We start from the raw sequence: 18,297 nt of genomic DNA on the forward strand, positions 1-18,297 counted from the left end.
CCAGCAACTGGTGGGAGTGCCGACATGTACAGCCACTTTGGAAATCAGTATGGAGATTCCTCAGGAAAATGGGATTTAGTCTACCACAAGACCCAGCAATTCCACTCTTAGGCATATACCCAAAAGATGCTCATTCATAGAACAATGTGTTCATTTCAGCATTATTTGTAATAGCTAGATCCTGGAAGGAACCTAGATGCCCCACAACTGAAGAGTGGATAGAGAAAATTTGGTACATTTACACAATGGAGTACTACTCAGAGGAAAAAAAAAAACAATGGAATCTTGAAATTTGCTGCAAATGGATGGCACTAGAGGAAACCATCCTGAGTGAGGTAACCCAGACACAAAAAGATAAACATGGTATGTACTCACTCATGTATGGATTTTAGACATGAATCAGGGGAGTGTCAGCCTATAATCCCAGTGCCAGTGAGTCTGGGAAACAGGGAGGGTCCCAAGAGAGATGCATGATACTCCAGAGAAGTGGAATGAGGCAAGATCTCCTGAGCAGATTGGGGACATGGGGGGAGGGGAGAGGGAACCAGAAAAAAAAGAGATGGGGAGAAGAGGAGGGGAGAAGAAGGCATGGGAGGGCAGGAAGGTTGAGTTGAGGTAAGAATAGAGGAGAGCAGGATGAGAGATACCATAATAGATCAAGTCATTATGGGTTTGAGGAGAGAGCTGACACTAGTGAAATGTCTAAAGATCTACAAGAATAACACCAACTGTCAAACTAAGCAATAGCGGAGAGACTACATTAATAGCCCCTCCCTGATGATAAAGTTGATGACTACTTTATATGCCATCCTAGAGCCTTCATCCAGTGACTGATGGAAGCAGAGACTGATACCCACAGCTAAACACTGAACTGAACTTCTGGAACCTAGTGACAGAGATGGAGGAGTAATGAGCAAAGGGGTCAAGACCATGATGGTGAAACCCACAAAGACAGCTGACTGGACACGGGGGAGCTTTTGAACCCCAGAATGACAGCTGAGAGGTCAACAGGGGACTGATCCAGGCTCCATGAACATATAGTGTCAGTGAGGAGGCCTCAGAAATCTCTGGGGCCTATGGCATACGAGTGAATTTTGGAAGCCCATTCCACATGGAGGGATGCTCTCTCAGCCTGGACACATGGGGAAGGGCCTAGGCCCTGCTCTGGATGAAATGACAGACTCTGGAGATCCTCCGAAGGAGGGCCTCACCCTCCCTGGGGAATGATATGGGGATTGGGTGGGAGGCTGGGGGTGGGGGGACTAGTGGAGGGACAAGGGAGGAGGGGTGGGAAAGGGAGCTGGGATTGACATGTGAAACATGCATGTCTCTAATTTAAAAAACACATATATTGAGATAAATAAGTAAATAGAAAGCATGCCAACAACACAAAGAAACCCCTGCTCTTCTGCTTTTTCTCTTGTCCAGGGGTTCTCACCTTCCTAATGCTATGACCCTTTCATACAGTTCCTCATGCTGTGCTGACCAGCAACCATACAGTTATTCCATTGCTATTTCACAATGGTAATTTTGCTACTGCTATGAGTTGCAATTTAAATATCTGTGTTTTCCAATGGTCTTAGGCAACCCTTATGAAGGGGTTGCTTGGCCCCAAAGGGGTCACAACCCAAAGGTTGAGAATCACTGCTCTAGTCCCACCTTCCTTCATCTTGTAGCTCTCTGAGAATGAGGAATGAAGGATTGGCTACTACAGGGTTTCTTTCCTGGAAGTTTTACTGCTTCTGTCAGTCAATTGCCCCATCTGAAAGAGTTTTAGACAGTGATAAAATTCTAATTAGAGCAATATCTTGGGCCAGTGAGATGGTTCAGCAGGTTAAGTGCTTGTCATACAAAGCTGATGACTTGAATTCAATTCCTCAATCCCAGAGTGGAAGGAGAAAACCAACTCCCAGAAGTTACCTTCTGAATTCCCTAAGAGCACCATGGCACATATATATCCCACTCCAATGCATAACAAAAGAGAGACAGAGGGTGGGGAGAGAGGTAGAATCAGGGTATCTTACAATGCTTGATGTGCAGTTTTGGGGTCCTGCCATATTAACACCTCTAAGTGGCCGTACACAGACAAGACATATGCTTTTGGAATAAAAAGCACTGTCAGGAAAATAGTGGGCACAATTTGGCATCAACAGTTGCCATGAGGTCAAAAGCAGGAGGAAGCCTGACTGCATCACTCCCAAGCAGTCTAAAGCTAACCATGCTCCCAAAAAGAGAGAGATGGCTGTGAAAGTCTCACAAGAACATTAGTTCCCTCTGAGTTCTAACATACAATGCACTGAGGTACTGGGAGGAACTTCCAGTCTGAAGCGTAAAGGTAGAAGGGAACAAAAACAGAGTGCTTATAGTCAAACCCCTCCAAACCATTTCAAAAAATAAATGCATTCCAAGTGAGATTTCTATCATGATAATCAACCAAACTACAAATTGCCAAGATCAGTTCTTAAAAAGAACAATGTAACATTAACCAGTGTTTGTTCTGCTTTCTGTTTCACTTAGCAGAGTAGAAGTCACTTAAAGACAGAATATATCATCTTTGCATCCCACCCCACCCCACACCACAGTTAATGAAGTCTACCTAATACAGTACCTGAGATGTAACAAGCACATACACACTTGTAGGGTAAGAGAGAGAATTCAGATTAAAAAAAAAAATCCAAAGGTCACTTCAGTATAGAGATACCATGAAATAGTTAGATCAAGGTTAATCTCTGCCTTTACTATAATTTCCTATGGAAACTAAAACTGGACAAATAAAATTCAACTTTATTTCCAAAGTCCTAAAAGTTTGACTGAGACTCACAAACAATTTTGAGGTCTTCTTAAAATGAACATTCAGATATAAAAACAAATATTTGGAATAATCTATTTGTTTCTGCCCAACATACTTTACACAATAACCAATTAAATTAAAACTACACTTTACAATGGGGAACAAGAAAGCCTTTCAGCTAATAATCCACAGGCATACTTAAAGTCTAAAAGAATACCAAACAAGATTTCAGGGATCTTCTCAGCATAACATGCACTCGCTGTAAAACTACTCGTGTCAGAAAGAAGAGAAGCCTGCACATGCAGCCAGCAGCACTCACAATCATGCTAAAGAAAGACATGTTTTTCTTATCATCTTTATTCAAGTATTTCACAGCAGTTATATTACAACTTACAGTAAATGTTCAAATTCCAGAATTCAAAAATTAAATAATTTACTTCAAACTAATGTATAATGAAGTCAAATGCAAAACATCAATTTAACACAATTCTAAATTAAACTACAAACCCAAAATAGACCGTAGTTGATGAAGTCTACTTAACCTACAAAGTAGACATACATGACCAAAAGCAATTGGACTCCCAAAATCTAAACAACCAAATGTACAAAATATAAAAGATGCAGGTACAAGCCCAAATTCAAGCTTCCAATATGGTTACAAATAATAATTATAACAGCAATGGCATTCAGCTACGGGACCTGACACTGAAGAAACCTACTGATTAGCACCATAGCTGAACCAACTTAATCAAAATAAGGGAAGAAATTACCACCCCACTCCCTAAAAATGAAATCTAGTAAACCTACAAATACATTGGCATATGAGAAAAATCAAGTCATGAAAGGACATTAAAAAATTAATCACAGGTAAAATTCAAGCTCGAAAACACAATTTATTCCACAGCCATCAGTTTCAAACCTAATGCAGTTCCATCATCTTCAAGAAGTTCCCAGGGTCCTCACAGCTGAGCATGAACTTTTGCTTGGCTGGGCTGGGAAACATAATTTTTTATCTGAGAGCAAGATTTTACACAGGAGCTTATCACTTATAATGCTCACATAGGAAGTAAAAACAGAGGTCAATTTGTACATTATTTTTGCCAATGTTACACAGCAAAAATTAAGAACTTTACAGAAAGGTAAACAAAACTAAGTCGACTTGGATAATTTCACAAGCTGCTTTAATCTATAGAACCACCAGATATCTGTAAAACTGGTATAGTATGTTTCTCTTGGGGGGGGGAAGGGGCCTGAAGAGTTGGTGCAATTTCAGCTCTTTTCTCCCCCCTTGGCATGAGACTGGCTTTGTCTTTGAGACCTAAACTGTTCAAAGTGGCAGTTCCTATACTGAGTTTGCCTCTGATTTCTCCACCTACATCAAGGGTAAACACAAACTAAGATGTCATCTTTTGAAAGCATTTTTAATGCTATACATAAATAAATGTCCCTTGTCAAACTCACTGATGGCTAAAATCTGAATTCACGTGCAGGATTCGGGAACCTCCTTAGAACATGTGCGGTTTTCCTCCTTTCACAAGTGCTGCTGTTACTTCAACAGAATGCTTCTGAAGTAGAGAAACTGGAATAAATACTAAAGAAGAAAATAGCGCAGCAAGAACCTGAGACTTGCAAAAACCCTTTTACCAGAAACTCACTACAAAAAATCTGCTACATCTTATTTCATCAAATCTTTAAATTCTGTAACAATTTCCATCAAAATACAAAATGCTAATGTATTAGACAGTAAAATAGTTTGCACTGGTATGATGGTAATAAATACTAAAGAAAGCATGAAAATCCTCCCAATAATCAAATTAGAGGTTTCAAATCACCTCCCCTTTAAAATGGTTCATCGTTAATCACACTTGCCCACCTTAAAAATACAGTGTGTCTACATGGTAGCATCTTGAATTACATGACTAACTAAATATCATGAAAACCTCAGACCAGGTATAAAGAAAACAAGGACCCACATTTAAAAAAAATTAAGCTAGAAGACGGTGACCGTGAAGGTAAATGCAAAGACCGTGAAGGTAAATGCAAAGAAGCACTTGGGATTACTGCAGTAGCTGAGGCCAGCGCGAGCTCTCTGCACACCACAACAGCCAGAAACAAGGAGACAAGTACCTTAGCTTCAGCATGTAAATGGTGGCAAAGTGATTACAGGACCCTGTAAACACTGTTGGTAACTAAAAACAAAAAGCTGAGGTAGCTCAGGATCTCTGCAGTAGTCCTCAACCATGTGCCCTAATCAAAACCCAAATATGTGTTGCATATATATTGGAAAGACACACCTGCAGCTAACGGCTATAATAAAGGAATATAGCAAGCCAATTTGTCTGCAAAATTTTCTGTACTTTGTTTAAAAATTATCTCATAAAAAATGTCACTGTATTCCCTTTGCCTCTTTGCAACTGCCTAAACTGTATTTCCAAATTTTTAGAAAGTTTTGTAAAATTAGTAACCCATAATTATTTTCAGGTAAGTACAACCCACAGAAATCACTCAACAAGATCCAAACTGATTCCAATCAAACTGAAGCATTGTGAAGATGTGAGCATGGGACAGGGTTTAAATGTTAACACTGTTATTCAAGGACATACCAGAGCTCACTTGCAATTATACAGAAAATGAGTTTTACAGAGTTTCTGACAAATTTCTCTTTTCTGTCCATTTGGCAAGTCCTGGCTCTAAAACAAAACAGTAACAACTGACTATACATGAAAACCACTTTTCTCTGGCAACTGAAACATGAATAACTATTAAATTGCATCTGACAGAAGAATGGCCACCAACTATTTATTTTCTGGTCATCATTGTCAGCAATACGGAGAAGTGTGTGGGGTTTTGTGGACTGTGTATCATTTGTTGCTGTTTTATGTGTGTTTCTTAACTAGAAACACACCACAGGAAAGCTTGACAACCTAGCATATCACGTGGCTCACCGAGTATCTTGATTGTTTTGAGAACAAGACAGGCATTAAATACAGAGTACTGTTGTCTCTTAACAACACTGAGTATCAAAACTTATTTTCGAGGTTGTGACCAAAGAAAACATTCTAATTAATTTGCTACAAATGAGCCCGTCCATTAAGCCTCATCTTTTTCAAATGAATAAAAAGGCACATTAAAGGCAGTTCTAAAGAGCCTAATTTCACCCAGTTTCTTCAGTTGTCCACCAGAATACACCATAGCCAATTCTAAAACAGGTCTTAGTCCAATACCTAGGGATGGGGGGTGGGATATGGTCGGAGATAGAAAAGAGGAAAAAAGAAAAAGAAAAAGCAGGTCGCCCACGGTTTCCAACAATTCAGCACAGTTAGAACTGCCCCATCCAGTTCCCTCGGTTTGCTGGTCTGCTCCCTAAGAGACTCTCCAAGAGTGCAGAAGAGAGGGGCAGAGCGAAAGCAGTTTCTGTAGCACCAGAATCTCCAAGCTGTGGGGTTGTATTTTTTATTTGTGGAAAATACAACATGTTTCTGAAGTTTTGTTTGGTTCTTGTAGGCTGGTTGGTTTCAGGTACCTGAGACAATAGCACCAAATTCAACAGAGAAAGAATGAGTGAGCGAGCACTTTACACCAAGGCTCTGCGCATAATTGGTGCAATTTGAAAGTGAATGGCTCAGAAGACTGCTCACCAGGAGCAGATTGGAGAGGATAAACCACTCATCTTGACAAGTTCATAGGAATGTCTCAAACATATGAACTGTTCTTTCCATCTCCTGTAAGAGAAAGAAGTGCACGTTATCCACTATGGAAGACAAAGGAATTCCCCATCATGAAGGAGTCACATTAAATTAAACTTTTAGACAAGGAATTTGAGATACAAGTTCAAATTTGAATATTTTTACAGCACTGCTGTAAAACCATCTGCCCATGACAATTCTAAGTACTTCTTATTTTATTCTTTGGCAATGGCAAAGATAGCATCATTCAATGATAACTTACAATAGCAGATACTGCACTAAGAAATATATTCCAAATATATTAGGTACACAGATATATTTATACCTGTATGAAGTGTACATACATACATACATACATACATACATACATACATACATACATACATAACTTAATTCCTACAATAATGCTGGAGTGTAGAAAGGTATTATTATAAGGTCCACTTTGAAAAACAAGCAAACAAACCTGAGAGAGGCACAGAAAAAAATAAATTATCTGATGGCCACTAAGTGGCAAGATGAGAATTTCATTTTGTTGTTTTGTTTGAGAGAGAGGCTCAGTAGGTGACCTCAGCTGACTAAGAACTATGTAGTCCAAGTGGGTGTCCAATTGTCAATCTTCCAGTCTCAGTCTCTAGAGACCTGTGACTCAGGAGTGCACCACCACATCCAAAGTCAGAAATGAACACTAGCAAAACCATTCACTGTATATTCTACCAATAATCCTCTGGCTCCCTAAAGTAGGCCTCCGGATTATAAAGATTCCAAATCCCATTCATAGGAATACACAATTCATTCAAATTTTTTGGAAAAAATTGTAGAGTTAAAAAAATAATCCAGGTGATGGTGGTGCACTCCTTTAACCCCAGCACTTGGAGGTGGAGGAACTCACTCTGTGAGTTCGAGGCCAGGATGGTCTACTAAGTCAGTTCCAAGACAACCAGGGCCACACAGAGAAATTGTCTGGAATCCTGCCCTCCCCCCAAAAAATTATACACACACACAACTGTAAACTACCTACATTAGGATAGGCAAGCACCAAGTACATCTTTTTTGCCTTTATACAGCTCCAACAAAATCTGATTCTGTATCAATATTAAAGAGATTATTATCTCATTGCTGGGAGGGAAAATCAAACAAACTGGAAGTCAATAAAGACTCCATTTGGCATATTCAGGCATCTTGGGAGATTTTCTCTTCAGGTACCCCTTCTCCACCCAACCTCTGAGCACCCAAGCCGGTCCCCAGTTCTCTAGAACTTGTACACAACCTTGTTTGTTTCCACATATGAAAGAGAACATGTGATACTTGTATCTTTATGTAGTTGGCTCATTTCATTTAGCATGATCCCCTCCAGTGCTATATAGCAAAACTATATTATTCTTTATAGTTGACCAATACTCTGTGTGTGTGTGTGTGTGTGTGTGTGTGTGAGTGTGTGTCATTTTATCCACTCATCTGTGGATAATAACAATTACAAGCGTCTCTTTTCTATATTCTGATTTTACTTATACCCATGACAGAACAATCATATGGCTGTTCCATTTTTTTAGTTTAGTTTTTTTTCCAGAAATATCTGTATTATTTCCAGAGTGCCTATACCAACTTATATTCCTACCAACAGTGTCTAATGGTCCGTTTCTCCACACCATTGCTAGCATTTGTAATTTTTTCTATTTTAAAAATTACTATGCTAACTGAATTGAGATGATAATTTATCTGTTTTAATTTACACTTGTTTGATGACTAATGATACTAAGCATTCTTTTATGTATTTATTGCCATCTATCTTCTTTTTTGGTTAGTGTCTATTCAGATCATTTTCCTATATTTCAACAGGGTTACTTTTTGATTGATGTTTTTTTCTCTGCCAGGTAGAAGGTTTTTCCATTTGATGTAACCTTAACTGCCAATTTCTGGTTTTGTTTTCTGTGTTTTTAGAGTCCTATCCAAAAACAAAACAAAACATTGCCTGTACCAGTATCTTAATATCCTTCCTCTATACTTCAGCACTCAGAGATTTTACATTATGGTGTATGATTTGAGTTTTTAGGTAGGTTGACTATTAAGGCTTCAGGCTTCACTCAGTTATACTTGGGTATCCAGTTTTCCCTGTACCATTTGTTAGAGAGACTGCCTTTCTCCAAAGGATATTTTTAACACTTCTTTGAAAAAGGCTGTTGATGCATAGATTTACTTCTGAGCTTTCTACTCTGTTCCATTAACCCCCAATGCCTGTTTTTATGCCAATAACATGTAGTTTTGGTCACTAAGACAATGTAGTGTATTTTTAAAACACTACTGAGTTGTCTACAGCTTTATTCTTTTTTGCTCAAGACTGGGTAATCTAAGTGCCTTTGTGCATCTATATGAATTTTATTACTGTTTTTTTCCCTAGTTCTGTGAGTAATGTCACTGGTATTTTGGTAGGGATTTCATTGAATCAGCGTATTATTTTGAGTAGAAACATCTTGATATTAATAATTCAAATCCACGAACATAGAGGGTCTTGCAATATGGTTTATCAGTATTTTGTAATTTTCATGATGGAATTCTTTCACTTCTTTAAGTTTATTCCTAGGATCCCCACCCAACTTGGTTACTCTTCAAAAATTCATTATTGATATATAAAAAACTACTAGTTGGGTTTCTGTATTCTGCTGCTTTACTGAATCATGCATCCAAGGTCTTCTGGTATAGTCTTTAGATCTTTCTACACAGTTCTAGGGGTCTTCTCATGTCCTTGTTAGGTTTTTCTATGTAAGAATCTGGGTGCTTTGAGTAAAAATGGCCCCCATTGTCTTAGTCACCAGATTGTGGAATTCTTTGAAAGGATTAGAAGAATTAGGAAGAATTGTTGAAGAAAGCGTGTCACCGGGAGTGGGCTTTGACAGTTCAAAAGTCCATGTCAGGTCCAAGCACTTGCTCTTGTACTCTTGCACCCCACCCCACAAACCTACAGATCAAGATTAGGAGGCATGGACTTTTTGGAGTAGGTGTGGTCTTGTGGGAGGAAGAGTGTCACTAGGGGTGGGCTTTACAGTTTCAAAAGTCCATGCGAGGCTCAATTCTCTCTTTCTGCCTGTGGATCAGGATGCAGCTCTCTCAACTACCTCTCCAACACCATGCCTGCAATGTCTGCACCGTGCTTGCTGCCATGAGGATAATGCACCAAGCTTCTGAATTGTAAGCAAGCCCTCAATTCTAAATGCTTTCCTTTATAACAGTTGCTGTGGTCATAATGTCTCTTCACAGCAATAAAATCGTGACTAAGATAGAATCATATCATTAGTATATAGAAATATTTTCACTTTATTTGTCTTTTAGTTCTTCTTGTCTAACTGTACTGGCTAAAATTTCTAGTAATCTTTTGCATAAGTGCAGTAAAACAGACATCCTTGTCTTGTTTCTGATCTTAGAGGAAGTGCTTTCAGTTTTCCCCCATTGTTCTGGCTAGTTTTTGCCAGGTTGACACAAACCTAGGCATGCCTGGGAAGGGGATAACTGAGTTGAGGAATGGCTATCTCAGGCATGTCTGTGGGGCATTTTCTTGACTGACAACTGATGTGGGACCCAGGAGTAGATGCTACCCATAGGCAGATGGTCCTCAGTTGTATAAGAAAACAAGCTGAGGTAATGGAGGGGTGGCTCAGCACTTAAAAGTACTTACTGCTCTTTCAGAGGTCCTGGGTTCTGGACCTCAATGATGGCTCACAATCATCTTTAACTCCAGTTCTAGGGGATTCAGTGTCACCTTGTGTCCTCTGTGGACACTGCATGCACATGATACACTTAACATACTGCAGGGAAAACATCCATACATGTAAAATAAAAATAACCTTTAAAAAAGGTTGAGTAAGCCATTGAAGCAAGCCAGTAAGCAGTGCTCCTCTGTGCTTTCTGCTTCAGTTCCTGTCTTGGATTCCCTCAGTGGTAAACTACAACCTGTAAGCCAAATAAACCCCTTTCTCCTCCAAGTTCTTACCTTGGATTCCCTCAGTGGTAAACTACAACATGTAAGCCAAATAAACCCCTTTCTCTTCCAAGTTGCTTTTGGTAAGTGTTTTATCACAGCAACAGAGAGACAAACTAAAACTGAAGTTGGTTCAGAGTGGGGCATTGCTATAAGAGACCCGACCGTGATTTCAGAAGAATTGTGGTAGAGTTTTGGGCTAGAAAGCCTTTAAGCTCTCAGATCTTAGTAAGCTGTTGAGCTGAAAGCTCAGAAGACAAGAATGCTGAGAGAAGCCGGGCGGTGGTGGCGCATGCCTTTAATCCCAGCACTCAGGAGGCAGAGGCAGGCAGATCTCTGTGAGTTCGAGGCCAGGCTGGACGGACAGCCTCCAAAACAATACAGAGAAACCCTGTCTCGTAAAACCAAAAAAAAAAAAAATATATAGATAGTGAAGGCCTGGCTTATGAAATTTCAGAGGTAAGTTTGAGAGTACCTCAAGGCCATCTTTGTGATATATTTGAATTAAGCATGCGTGGCCTCTGGTCAGCTGGGGCTAAAGAATCAGCTGTGATTAGCAGGAAATCAGAATCACTGAGGTGAATCCTGTACTGGGACAATTGATGGTAGTTAGCTGGGACTGAAGAATCAGCTGTGATTAATAAGAGACCAACATCACTGAGGTAAAATCTTCTGGGAAATTTCTTCAGGGTCATCACACAGAAGCTGTGGTCCAGAGTCCCAAGTAGCACCTCAAACTGGCAGATGAACTTGTTAACATTTATCAGGCTCCCACATGTTCCTGGTTTTTGGTGACATTAGAGTTGTAGAACTGAGGGGGGTCATGAGAAAGTCCAGGAGGGGCCACTGGTGAAGGTGCAGCCTCGGTTGTATGGTGGCCCTAGCATGCGAGATGCAGGACTGTGGGACTATCACCAAGCACAGTACCAAAGCAGTGCACGTTTCAGAAGGCAGAGCTGGAGAGGAAGGATGACCCAAGCCCTTTGGATCCCAGATCATGTGCCTCAGGTGCTGGACACTGAGTTATTTGGTTTTGCTTTGATCTGATTATAACTGCACCCTAGTTCTTCACTTTAGAAATAAAGAATGTAATTTCTTTTGGAATTTACAGAAGCCAACAGCTAAGAGACTGAATTTTTAAAGAGAACTTGGACTTGAAAATTGTTGGAATTTAAGATTTGAGAGATACCATAATAGATTGAGTCGTTATAGGCTTGAGGAGAGAGCTGACACTAGTGAGATCTCCAGAGATCTACAAGGATAACACCAACTGGAAAACTAAGCAATAGTGGAGAGACTGTATTAATAGCCCCTCCTTGATGATAAGGTTGATGATATGGTTTTTCTGTTAAGCTGGAAAGGGTCAATTGTGCTGATTAGTTAGGTTAACTTGGCACAAACTACAGTCACATGGAGAACCTAGAGTGAAGAACTGCCTCCATCAGACTGGCCTGTGACTAGTCTACAGAGCATTTTCTTGATTACTGTTTGATGTTGGCAGGTGGTCATAGGTGTATAAGGGTAAGCTCAACAAGCCATAGATGCAGCAGCAGCCAGTAAGACAGTGCCCTCCTGTAGCCTCTGCTCCAACTTCCCTACATCTGTGAGCCAGATGGTCACCCACCTCAAGTAAGACAGTACCCTCCTGTAGCCTCTGCTCCAACTTCCCTACGTCTGTGAGCCAGATGGTCACCCACCTCAAGTAAGACAGTACCCTCCTGTAGCCTCTGCTCCAACTTCCCTACGTCTGTGAGCCAGATGGTCACCCACCTCAAGTAAGACAGTACCCTCCTGTAGCCTCTGCTCCAACTTCCCTACGTCTGTGAGCCAGATGGTCACCCACCTCAAGTTGCCTTTGGTCAATATTTTATCATAGGAAGAGAAGCGAACTAGGACACCCATTCAGTGTGACATTACCTATAGGTTTGTCATACACAATTGTTAATGAGTATAATGAAGTAATATTGAATTTTATCAAGATTTTCTTACATTTACTGAGAAAATAAGCTTTTTTAGCCTACATTATATTAATAGGGATATATTATACTTATTGAGTTACAATATGTTGAACCATTTTTAACCTCACTAAAATCAAACCAACACGACATGATTTATGATTTATTTGTTTGCTTTGTTTTCTGAAACAATGTTTCTCTGTGTGACAGTCCTGGCTGTCCTGGAACTCACTTTGTAAATCAGGTTGGTCTCAAACTCATCAGGCCTGCCACTGTCCACCCAGCATTAAAGGTGTGCACCACCGTCTACCTGGCTTGGTTTATGATCTTTTTGATGGGCTGTCAAATTTGGCTTATTAGTATTCTATTGAGGATCTTTGCACTGATGATCATTATAATATTAGTCTAACATTACAATATTAGTCTAATTGTTTACTGTCATTGTCGGGTTTTAATACTAAGAAATGTTAGTCTTAGAGAATAAATTTGGAAATTTTCCCTTTCAGGTCTATGAAAAGTTTTAAGAATGCTGATGGTAGTTAATTCCAGTAGTGAAACCATCTAGTTCATGGAGATATTTACTACTGACACAATCTCAAAAAAAAAAAAAAATCCTTGGACTGACAAGATGGCTCAGCAGGTAAAGGCATCTCCAAGCATAGGACTGAGATCAATCCCTGAGACCCACATAGTAGAAGAAGAGAATCTACTCCACAGGTTGTCCTTTGAACTCTACATGTGAACTGTTTCCTCGGTGTTTGGATCCTGTCACTTGCATGCTGGCTGCTGTGGTACTAAGAGAAATTTGAAACATCTGTCTTCCAGTTACAAGTGTAGATTCAAAGGCTTCATGGAGAAACCATAGCACCTGCGACACTTTGTGACACTCGTATCTAGTCTTGTCAGCAATGCACAATAAGACAAAGTACAGGGACAACTATTTATATAGGGTAGTGAAAGATTTGTGTATGTGGTTTTTTTTAATGTTGCTATTGCAGGTGTGCCCAAGAGTAGAATCTCAGACCCATACCAACATCCCAAGCTGTGTGGGTAGTGGTAGAGGCAGTTACTTGTATTGCACACCAGGGAACAAGATGAGTTGTGGGGGGTAAGGACACAGCTCAGTCTAGGAAAATTAATTTCAACGGGAATTAAAGGCATGAGTGCTGGGAATAAAGGCATGTACTACCACACCCTGCTAAAGCTTCTGACTTTTTGCTACTAAATCCCAGCAGTCTTCCACGGTCACTCACCTCAATATGCAGCTATATACCTGTTGCTCTGGTTCCTTGGTGTGGGGAGCAAGTGAGTGCCCTAATCAGTCATCTTGCCCTCCAAAATAATTTTAAATGCCACCTCACTTTGACTTGAATCTAATGTCCTAAGGCTGGTAGGTGGTAGAATACCTGCCTAGTTTATGCAAGGCCTAACTGATGTTCAGCACCCAGTACGGCAATACAACAAATCTAATGTCCTTATTACACATGAAAAATAACCATATCCTCTCCACATAAATCTTTAATATCCTTAACATTGGAAATGTTCCTTTAGAACAGGAATTTCTCATGCTTTGCCTCCCAAACACCTAGCACAGTATCTGGTACAGGAGATTCTTGATAAATATTTCAAGCTAGACCATCCTAACAAAGAAAACCTAAATTGTTCAGCCCACTCAGTGGATAGGTGTGAGCAATTCAGTGAGTAGATGCCGATCACATTTGCTAAGGCGACATTAAAAAGCAGGAACACAGATTAGATATGTCAAATATAAGAAAAGAGACAGACACTCTTTGGAAGAAGAAATATACAGGAAAGGATAGGTCAATGTTTCAAGCATGTAAGTTGAAGGACAAGTGCTGTCCCTCTGGCTATTTACAGGACAACGTCTGATCAAACCAAATGTTTTAAAGTTCTTTTCCAACTACTACTGTAGCAGTGGGTAACAAACAGGCCTCATTGTCTTTCCTACCTTCATTCACACACATACATACACACACACAACACTTCCCAGACTAGCCTCAAACTTGCTATGTAGCTAAGGATGACCTTTCTGTCTCCACCTTTTGAACCCTCCTCCCTCTCCAATGATATGGATTGTACTGCTAGGCCACACCAACAGGCCCATGCAATATGAGCCAGTAACAAACTAGAGAAGAGAATGAAGATAGTCATTCTGCGTCCTCACCTAACCAAAATCTTTTGACAAACAAGGAACTTGCTATCTTATTTACTGAGACAAAGTGGTAAGAAAAGGTTTTATTCTTCAGACTGTATCATAATAATTTTTTGCCTTTTTCTTTTCTTTAAGTGTAAGAGAACAAATCCAGGGTCTGACACATGCTAGGTAACTGATGTACTACACTCAACTACAGACTCAGTACCCAGTTTTCCTAACCATAAATCTTTACAGCACTGTTCGGTTATTTAGTAAAAACGAATGGACTTGGCACACATGTGGTACACATACATACATGCAGGCAAAACATTCACACACATTAAAATAAATCTTTTTAAAATGGACTTAGATAACTTCTCCTTTAAGATAAGCAGAAGCACATACCCTAGGGATGAACTAAAACACACTTACCTCCACAAGCTGTGACTTGTCGTAGTCTTTACGGTGGCGGTAGATGCACTGACTAAGAAGGGAATACAGCCTCTCAAGCTGGTCAACTGTCAAGTTGTTGCTTTTATCTACCAACAAATCAAGCAATTTCTGAAGGGGGACACAGAGAAATCCAAAGGAAGAAGATAAGCTGTAGTTGATATCATTGATCAAACCATTATAGTCAAATGTCTAGATAAAATGATACCTATGGTTAGAAAATTCTAGACTTTGGCTTACTAAATAATTTCAAACCCTCAAATTATACTTACTCCCAACTCCCAGTTAGGAGAAGTCCTGGGACACTAATCCCTAGCTTAAGGTAACAATTACCAAAAATAGTTTTATTAGACTGACTTACAAATATCCAAATATTATTCCAGTCATTGAAAATGGACTGTGAAAAGCTGAGCATACCTTCAGTCTCTCATGATCAACTACCAGAGGTGGCACAGGTTCGGATGGCTCTTCTGGAACCAGTTCCAGGTTTGTTGTTTTTGCCTGCTCTAAAATTAATTTACGATGTTTCTTTATTTTAGAAGCACCTACAATTGAAAATGAAAAAAATGTACTATAGTCAATAAAAGTAAAAGAAAATCATTATGACAACTTTGAAGTACAAAACAATATTTTTTAAAAAGTGATAATGTTTATTTTGGGATGCTTTCCTTTTTTAGTAAGAGTAAATAATTCAAATTAAAAAGAACTAAACATTAACTATGAAAGCAAAGTAATAACAGAATATCATTTGATACACATATCCAGGAAAAAGAAATAGAAAAAGTACCTTGACTCTAAGCACTTGCTTATACAGGGTAAGAGATGGCTCAGTCAGTAAAACATTTGCTTTACAAGTATGAGGACCTGATTTTGGAATCCCAATATTCCAGCTACAAAGAAGGGTTATGGTTACACGTGTTGTACAGCAGTGCTGTGGGAGATGGATTTAGGATCGGCGAGAGACCCTGTCTTTAGGGAATAATGTAGAGAGTGGCAGAGCAGGATGACTAATATCTTCCTCTGGCCTCCCTGCATGAACACACACACACACAGACACAGACACAGACACAGACACACACACACACACACACACACACACACACACACACCCTACAAGGACTTTGAATAATACTTTTCTACTTCTCAATCCTATCACAGAGCTTAGAAATATGGCAGGATGAAAATTTTTCCAACATAGCCTAAATCCCAAACTAAAGCTGTGTATTCCACACAATTTTACAGACCACATCACATTTTCAAGAGAGCCTTGTATAGGTAGACAACTTATTTAGGTAACAGATTTTCAACTCATTCTAGTAAAGAATAATGGTGGGAAAAGATGAACTACATAGCCTTTACTTCCCTTTTCTGCATATAGTCATGAGAAGGCAGGGATTGCAGAATGCTCTGATTTTTCAAGAGTAAGGTAAGACAACAGTAAGTTCTACATCCTTTCTCCATTACCATACAAATCAATTTGACTTAGTCTGCAATGTGTATTAGTAACCAAGAGGCAGCTAGTTAGTTATTGCTACACTAGTTAGTTATTGCTAACCCCAGCAACAATACCATTCTGAAGTTTGATTTACAAAACTAAAAACCAGGCATGGGGAATTAGCTCAAAGTTACATGATTAAATGAGTAAGAATGGCTTATGTAACTTTCAGTTTGTGTAACTTTTTAATCTCCACCTGCCTCACCCATCCTAACAATTCTCCTGTTGGAATTCCGTCTTCTTTGTACCTGTGAACGGACCTGGCTTTCAGTTACAAAGCTTTTAGGATAAAAATGGCAATCAGGCCAGGCAGTGATGGCACACTAATCTCAGCACTTGGGAGGCAGAGGAAGGTGAATCTCTGAATTTGAGGCTAGCCTGGTCTACGGAACAGGTTTCAGGACAGCTGATCAGACAGGAGGAAGAGTAAAAGACCAAGATAGCAGTGCATTCTGGACCATGAAATCTTTCAGCAAAGCTGAGTATGTTCACAGTTATTTATGGAATAGGCTGCAAAATGTTGATGCAGATTCCACTCTGAGAATTGGTTAATCATTTTTTGTTACTAGAAACCAGATAAAATATGCAATGAATTAACTGGCATTTAAACCTTCAGGAAATGTTTTAAAACTTTAGCTTTACCTTCTTTATCCAGTTCTGCATCTTTAACCTCCACATCAGGACCAGGTTCAGTCTTCTCATTGCTGCTACATTCCAGTGCTTCTAGTTTCTCAGGATCATCTCCATGATTTTCATTCACAGTCTCTGGTTTGTCTTTCGGCTGTTCCTCCAGAGGAATCTTATGTTCAGAACTAGGCTTTTCTCCACCGCCACCAGAGAGAGGAACTATTTCAGTTTTGCCATTCTGACACTCCAGAACAGGAATTCCTTCAAAACTGTCAGTGGAGGCATCCCCGTTCAGACAGCTACCTTTAAGGAAGGGCTCTTTTCTAGAAGCCTGCTCAGGATTGAGAGAACTGTTGCTGTGGACAAGTAGAGATTCATTTGAACTTTCCTCTTCAGTTGATGCAAAATTCTCTTTTGTGCCTGTTCCACTGTTTAGCCTCTGACCCTGGTCCATATCCATGATATCACATGAAGATTCATCATTGGTCATAGATAAGTCTCCAGTCTCTTCTCCATTTTCCTCATGGCAGTCAGTGCTTACCTCAAACTCTCCATTCTCCAGCAACTTCCTGTCCTCTGTATGGTCATAGTCTGCAAACTTGGTATCCTCCTCATCTTTCTTCAAATTATTGACTTTCCTTTTCTTAATAATTCCTTTACCCCACTGTGATCGCCGCCTTGATTTTCTCCGAACTCGAACTGTTTGATAAGAAAGACAGGGAAAGAGCATGTAGAACTCAAGAGTTTAATAACTATTCTACATAGTCTTTATAGTAGACCCAAAAGAAAGTTAACCCATACTGGTCGAAATACAAACAAAAACCCTTGGCTCTTGTTATACATGCAGACAAATTCTCACAACCTACAAGTAAATATGAAGTTATAGATGAATTCAGACAAATGCAAACTTTACTTTCGGTATAAGTTTGCTTGGTATTAACCTCTTCTGCTATTACAGATTCTATTTTATAGCCATTTCTAACTTTCAACACTCAGGGCATAGAATACATTTAGGGAATTTTCATATTACCAAGCTGCCCAGAAAGTTAGAGGTCAGAGCCTTGGATTTCTACCAGGAAAGTCGGTGTGTTGCCAGCAAGACCGTGCAAAGATAGCACCTGAGCTATGGAGAAGAAAAGAAACCAGCAATAGGAGACCAGGAAACGAG

General features: G+C 39.7%; 1 protein-coding gene across 2 annotated transcripts in view; it reads right to left on the minus strand.

Moving 5' to 3' along the window:
* Positions 1–3,130: 3,130 nt before the first annotated feature.
* The window catches only part of Atad2b (ATPase family AAA domain containing 2B), a 131,609-nt gene continuing 116,442 nt past the window's right edge, over positions 3,131–18,297 (minus strand). For both annotated transcript variants that reach the window (XM_040730745.1, XM_040730744.1), the window contains exons 25-28: positions 17,145–17,828; positions 15,425–15,552; positions 14,990–15,118; positions 3,131–6,513 (exon numbers count right to left, since the gene is read on the minus strand). In XM_040730745.1, the coding sequence (XP_040586679.1) occupies positions 6,472–6,513; positions 14,990–15,118; positions 15,425–15,552; positions 17,145–17,828 (983 nt within the window). In that variant the 3' untranslated portion in view covers positions 3,131–6,471. The remainder of the gene's footprint in view (positions 6,514–14,989; positions 15,119–15,424; positions 15,553–17,144; positions 17,829–18,297) is intronic.

Source organism: Mesocricetus auratus, unplaced genomic scaffold, assembly GCF_017639785.1.
Source record: "Mesocricetus auratus isolate SY011 unplaced genomic scaffold, BCM_Maur_2.0 Super-Scaffold_100024, whole genome shotgun sequence".
NCBI lineage: Eukaryota > Metazoa > Chordata > Mammalia > Rodentia > Cricetidae > Mesocricetus > Mesocricetus auratus.